Below are 6,496 nucleotides of genomic sequence, written 5' to 3' on the forward strand. Positions count from 1 at the left end.
CCGCCCGCCAGGAAGTCGGGCTAGAGAGAAGGGCTCAAAAGGAGGATACTGCTTAGTTAGCTAGCATCGCTGCTCCAAGACAAGCCGCTCAGCGGCCACAGCCGGGTTGCTCCACCTTAAGCCGGAGGCCAGCCCCGCGCCTGTACACACCCTAGGCTCGGCTGTTCTCCCAGCATTCCTCACGCGTGGACGCTGGGCTTCCGGACCTGGGCGGAGTCCCCGGGTTTGGCCGATTGCGTCTTCCCAGCCCAAGTCTTCTAGCACCCCGTGCCAGGGGCCATGGAGCCCCGGGCAGTTGCGGATGCCTTGGAGACGGGAGAGGAAGATGCGGTGACAGAAGCTCTGCGGTCGTTTAACCGAGAGGTGAGAGGCATCCAGCTGCCGAGGAAATTGCAGGAAGTGAGGAAGCAGCCGGTTGCTCGCCACTCGGCTGGGGTGTGCGTGCGAGTGTGGCAGGGAGCACGGCGGTGGGTGGTGGGCTGGGCCACGGCGGTGCCTCTGTGGTAGTCAGGTGTATGGGTGGCGAGGGTGGGCCTTGCTTTACGTACACAGCGATGGCTGCTGCTTCAGAGGTAGAAGCAGACCTGCTGCTTCTCGAGGAGCACAGGTCCTACCTGCGTGTGGAACTGAGCTTCCTGGGTCTCCCTGCAGCATTCCCAGAGCTTCACCTTCGATGATGCACAGCAGGAGGACAGGAAGGTAGGTGTCAGCCCAAGGGGGTTCCTAGGGCAAGCACGGGCTGCCCCAAGAAGAGGGCCTAGTGGAACCATTTTTGTCCCTTCCCACAGAGACTCGCAAAGCTGCTGGTCTCCGTACTGGAGCAGGGCTTGTCACCAAAACACCGTGTCACCTGGCTGCAGACTATCCGAATCCTATCCCGAGACCGCAGCTGCCTGGACTCATTTGCTAGCCGCCAGAGTTTACACGCACTAGCCTGCTATGCCGACATTGCCATCTCAGAGGAGCCCATCCCACAGCCCCCAGACATGGATGTCCTCCTCGAGTCTCTCAAATGCCTGTGTAATCTTGTGCTCAGCAGTCCTACAGCACAGATGCTAGCAGCAGAGGCTCGACTGGTGGTGAGGCTAGCGGAACGTGTGGGACTGTACCGCAAAAGGAGCTATCCCCACGAAGTCCAGTTCTTTGACTTAAGGCTCCTTTTCCTGCTAACAGCCCTTCGCACTGATGTGCGCCAGCAGCTGTTTCAGGAGCTGCATGGCGTGCGCCTGCTGACCGATGCGCTGGAACTGACATTGGGTGTGGCCCCCAAAGAAAACCCTCTGGTGATACTTCCAGCCCAAGAGACAGAGCGGGCCATGGAAATCCTCAAAGTGCTCTTTAACATCACCTTCGACTCTGTTAAGAGGGAGGTTGATGAGGTAGGTTGTAGTCTGAAGTCAATGGGTGGGACTCAGCTCAGCTGGGGCATTTTGTGGGTTTGCTTCCCTGTGTGCCTCAAGTTGCAGGGTGTCGGATATGGCAAGGACTAGAGGACAATCTAGGCAGGAACTCAAGGTTTCTGAGCTGTGTTGTGCATGGGGCTGGGGACGGGTATTCTCCATAATGCTTCAGGTGACCAAGTGTGCTGTGGACAGGGCCTAGTGATCACCATGTGGCCTTGGGTCATAAGAATAGGGTCTTATTCTCACGGGAGCCCCTTTCCGTCTTTGGCTAGGAGGACGCTGCCCTTTACCGGTACCTGGGGACCCTTCTGCGGCACTGTGTGATGGCTGATGCTGCTGGAGACCGCACAGAGGAGTTCCATGGGTGAGGAGCAGGACTTACTATGTTGGGGATGGCAGGAGTTGCCTAGGTATGGGTACAGAAGTCCTTAACCCTAGCTGTGACTCAAGCACCTGGGAGCCCGGGCCCCACCTTTGAGTGTGACATCATGGGGAACGGGATCCCGGTGTGTTTTCAGAGAGCCTAGGGAACTCAGGGTATGACTAAGAAGAGTTTTGAACTTAGAGACAGGGCCTTAGGTGGAGGCCGCATGGTCTCTTGCTGGTGCCTCAGCCAGTCTCTCGAAACCGAGAGATTGCTTGGCATCTCAGCTCAGACAGAATGGTGCAGATAGAGTCTACAGTGTCTCCCCACCAAACTCGAGTTGGGGTACCAACTGCCCTTGCCTCAGTGCTATCCTTCGGGCCCACATATCATGTGTACCCCAGGAGAAGGGCCAGGAATTGTATCTGTGCTAAATATGGTTACTGTGTCAAGGCCTCTGTCTGTCCCCAGCCACACCGTGAATCTCCTGGGGAACCTGCCCCTCAAATGTTTGGATGTCCTTCTCGCTCTGGAGCTACACGAAGGATCCTTAGAGTTTATGGGAGTTAATATGGATGTGATCAATGCCCTCCTTGCCTTCCTAGAGAAGCGTCTGCACCAGGTAGGAGGGGGACCTGCTATGTGGATGCCCAGGGGCTTGGGTACCAGTTATGGCTACTGTTTCTGCACCATTGGTACTGGCAAGTAGAGCTCAGCTTGATGGTATATCCAGGACAGGTCTTCTGATTCTCCGTGGTATAGCTAGATGGTGGCCGCTCAGTCAGGTCCTCTCAGAAGCTTGCGGACACACCATGTGTGTGAACCCTGCTGCTGCTGATTACCAAAGAAAAACAAGCCTCTCAGGGTCTACTAAGGTGACAGTTACCTTTTAGGTCTCTGTGGTCCTGTTAAGTGGTTCTCAGAAGCCTTTGGTTCTTGCTTGTGACCCTCAGCCTCCAACTGTTTCTATATATAGGCAGCCAGAGGTGACATCAGTTTTGTCCCTCTGCATTTTTTATTTTTTATGTTTTTTTTTTTTTTTTTTGAGACAGTAGCCCTGGCTGTCCTACAACTCACTCTGTAGACCAGGCTGGCCTCAGACTCACAGAGATCTGTCTGCCTCTGCCCCGAGTGTTAGAATTAAAAATGTGCACCGACGTCACCGTCATCCCCCAGCTGTCCTCTGCATCTTAAAGAGGCATAACCCAGTTTCTTGACTCCTATGGGTTTCCATGGGACATACAGAGAGCGGGTGGTCTAGCCTATCCTTGTGGAGCCCCCACAGCTGAAAGCCCTAGATTGAGATTCACTCCATCTGAGGAGCCATGTTGCTAAGCTTAGTGAGTTCGATCAGCTGCCTGCTCCTCTTGCTGCAGCTGCTGGCATTAGGCAGAGAAGGGATAGGTGCACTGTTTGCTGTCCGGGAGGCACTTTGAATAGGAAATCTGCTATTTGTTGTTTCCTGAGGGCAGGGTGTACCTCAGGTGTGCGGACAGCTTCAAATTCCGTTTGTTTTGTTCCTGGCCCTGGTTCATACTTGTAACAGTTGGTTTTGAAGAAGCAAGTTGTTGGCCCCCAAGTCACAAAGTTTCAGTCACTTCCAGAAGTAGGTCTGGTTTCCATCACTCTCTCTTCTTAGACCCCGTGCAGGCAAGGGTGAACTTGAACTTCTGATTTTTCCTGTCTCCCAAGTGCTGGAGTTACAGGCTGGTACCCCCATGACTGGCTTAATGTTTCCATACCTTCTTAAACTAATAAACGCCCAGCACTGTCTTTGGCCCTTAGCTAACTTTCTACAGCATGGCCTCTTTATAAGCGATTGTCAGAACCTCTGGTGAAGGGTGCAGTGTAGCCCCATCTCGCCTGGGGAGCATATGACAGTAACAGAAGCCCTTCTGCAGACCCACAGGCTGAAGGAGTGTGTGGCACCGGTGCTGAGCGTGTTGACAGAATGTGCCCGCATGCACCGTCCTGCCAGGAAGTTCCTGAAGGCCCAGGTACTTGAAAAATGAGACGGATCTGGGGGACCTGGGGATCCTTTATATAGGGCTCTGGCTGCTCCAAGCCAACACTTAGAGACAGCTGCCTCCCTAGGTCCTGCCCCCTCTGAGGGATGTGAGGACTCGGCCTGAGGTGGGGGACCTGCTCCGAAACAAGCTTGTCCGCCTCATGACACACCTGGATACAGATGTGAAGAGAGTAGCTGCTGAGTTCCTCTTTGTCTTATGCTCTGAGAGTGGTGAGTTGGGGGAGCCCAAGCCCCAGGCCTCCCCTGCCACAGCCATATTCACACATTGACCTCTGCCCTGGTCTTCAGTGCCCCGATTCATCAAGTACACAGGCTACGGGAATGCTGCTGGCCTCCTGGCTGCCAGGGGCCTCATGGCTGGGGGCCGGCCCGAGGGCCAGTACTCAGAGGATGAGGACACCGACACAGAGGAGTACAGGGAAGCTAAGGCCAGGTATGTGCTCCTAGTGTACACTTGGGTTCCCTCGTAACCCCCATCCCCCTATCTGCCCCTCCTCAACCACAGCCAGTAGTACGTAGGACAGGATAAGGAATGGATAAAAACTTGGGTTCTACTGAACTGAGAACAGGACCCCCGTTGAAGGAATCAGAGAAAGAACTGGAAAGCTTAAAGGGGCTCGAGACCCCATATGTACAACAATGCCAAGCAACCAGAGCTTCCAGGGACTAAGCCACTACCTAAAGACTATACATGGACTGACCCTGGACTCTGACCTCATAGGTAGCAGTGAATATCCTAGTAAGAGCACCAGTGGAAGGGGAAGCCCTGGGTCCTGCTAAGACTGAACCCCCAGTGAACTAGATTGTTGGGGGAGGGTGGCAATGGGGGGAGGATGGGGAGGGGAACACCCATAAAGAAAGGGAGGGGGGAGGAGGATGTTTGCCCGGAAACCGGGAAAGGGAATAACACTCGAAATGTATATAAGAAATACTCAATAAAAAAAAAAAAAAACAAAAAACAAAAAAAACTTGGGTTCTGATGACAAGTCATGTACTGAGGCCCAGTGAGTGAGCTCTCTGGGATCCAGTAGGTCTTGGGCAAGAGTTGTCTGCCTGGTGTTCAAGGGGGATCTCCCTTCTGAAGTCCCATCACCACCAAAACCAAAACCATGAAGGTGGGTTCTTGCTAACCCAGCCCTAGGCATGAAGATGGAGACTTGCTGCCCCACTGAGCACTGCTTTTCCTATAGCAGCACTAACCCATTTCTCATACACTGTTCCTGGGAATTAGCATCAACCCTGTGACTGGAAGGGTAGAGGAGAAGCCGCCTAATCCTATGGAAGGCATGACAGAGGAGCAGAAGGAACATGAGGCCATGAAGCTAGTGAACATGTTTGACAAGCTCTCCAGGTATGTTATGAGGAAGGCTTGTAGCTAGAAGACATGGGAATGATTCTGTTTTGTGAGCCCAAGGAGAATGGCTTAGAGATTCAGATCCTAGTGAGGCTGTATTGGGCATTTGAGATAACTTGCCCCAGAGGTAACCTTCTGGCAAAGAGAGAGGAGGGTACAGTCAGCATTGAGCCCTCTTTTTTAGAGGATGAAAATGAGGACAAGAATGTGAAGGACTGGCTAATGTCTCCAAGTTAATTAGGTGGTGGTTAGGATCCAGGCCTAGTTAATAGTTAACCCAGTCCAAGCAGCAGCCAAGAAATGAGCAAGAGCCCCTGCCCTGCACACTAGGTCCCTCCCCAACCACACTGTGTTTTCCCTGCAGGCACAGACTCATCCAACCCATGGGGATGAGTCCCAGGGGTCACCTCACTTCTCTGCAAGATGCGATGTGTGAAACTATGGAGGGACAGCTCTCCTCAGACCCCGACTCAGACCCCGACTGAAGATGGCAGCCACTTTGCTCCCCTTCAGAACTGGTGCTGTTTCCAGACATGCCTGGGGTGCTGCCTCGAGAAGCCACACCCCTCTCCAGCTGGGGAGCCGTTCTCTCTACTCCTCACATATCTGTCATCTGCCTTTGGTCCAGTTTCTTGTGTTTAGGACTGTGGTAGTCTTATCCTCTGTGAAGACAGGGAACCCACCTTTCATTTCCACAAGTGAAGTTGTTTCTTGGATGTGGCTGCAGCCATGGGCAGAGTTGCCTTGGCACATAAATGAGCGTGCATGTGTGAGGGCGGTAGCTGAGCAGGGTGCACACGGTGTAAGCATGGCTGGGCTGGTACCAGCCCAGAGCCCGTATGTGGGGCATATGCTGTGTTTCAAACATTCTAGAATCTGTTGAAATTGTTTAAGTATGTCAGAAAACACACCAAGCATCATGGTTTCTGCTTCTGGCCCCACTGAGCACAGGGTCAGTGGCCTCTTCTAAATTCTTGGTCCTGGCTCAGCCACCCACTGCAGTATCCACATACCCAAGCCTCACTGGTTGTGACCACTAAGTCAGTGACAACCACTGGTTTAGTAATTAGATGAAGGCACAAGTTGTAAGACAAGGTAAAAATCTGAGATTTCTGAGGCACAGAATAAAGAGTTTGGGACAAGACTGTATATCTGTGAAGTAGCCGGGTGAAAGAATATTAAATAGAAACTGATTTCATTCTATTTAACATTCAAGATTTCCTAGACCACTACACATCTGCTTTCATTGAAGATCAAGGATAGAAGGCAAGACCCCAATCCCTGGAATCTTGCTGGGTCAGCTACATACTGTCAGCCGCAGTCAAAATGGGCTGTGACAGTAATGG

The 6,496-nt window shown here is 52.7% G+C and overlaps 1 protein-coding gene across 1 annotated transcript; it reads left to right on the forward strand.

The window, feature by feature from the left end:
• The first annotated feature begins 48 nt into the window (after positions 1–48).
• On the forward strand, positions 49–6,353 carry Ric8a (RIC8 guanine nucleotide exchange factor A). The gene is given in 10 exon segments (NM_001100520.1): positions 49–363; positions 652–699; positions 789–1,379; positions 1,676–1,767; positions 2,239–2,389; positions 3,669–3,764; positions 3,862–4,006; positions 4,085–4,229; positions 5,028–5,147; positions 5,515–6,353. Coding segments are annotated over 10 exon segments (1,593 nt in total). The 5' UTR covers positions 49–279; the 3' UTR covers positions 5,636–6,353.
• Positions 6,354–6,496: the final 143 nt, after the last annotated feature.

This window comes from Rattus norvegicus, chromosome 1 (assembly GCF_021556685.1).
Source record: "Rattus norvegicus strain SHRSP/BbbUtx chromosome 1, alternate assembly SHRSP_T2T, whole genome shotgun sequence".
NCBI lineage: Eukaryota > Metazoa > Chordata > Mammalia > Rodentia > Muridae > Rattus > Rattus norvegicus.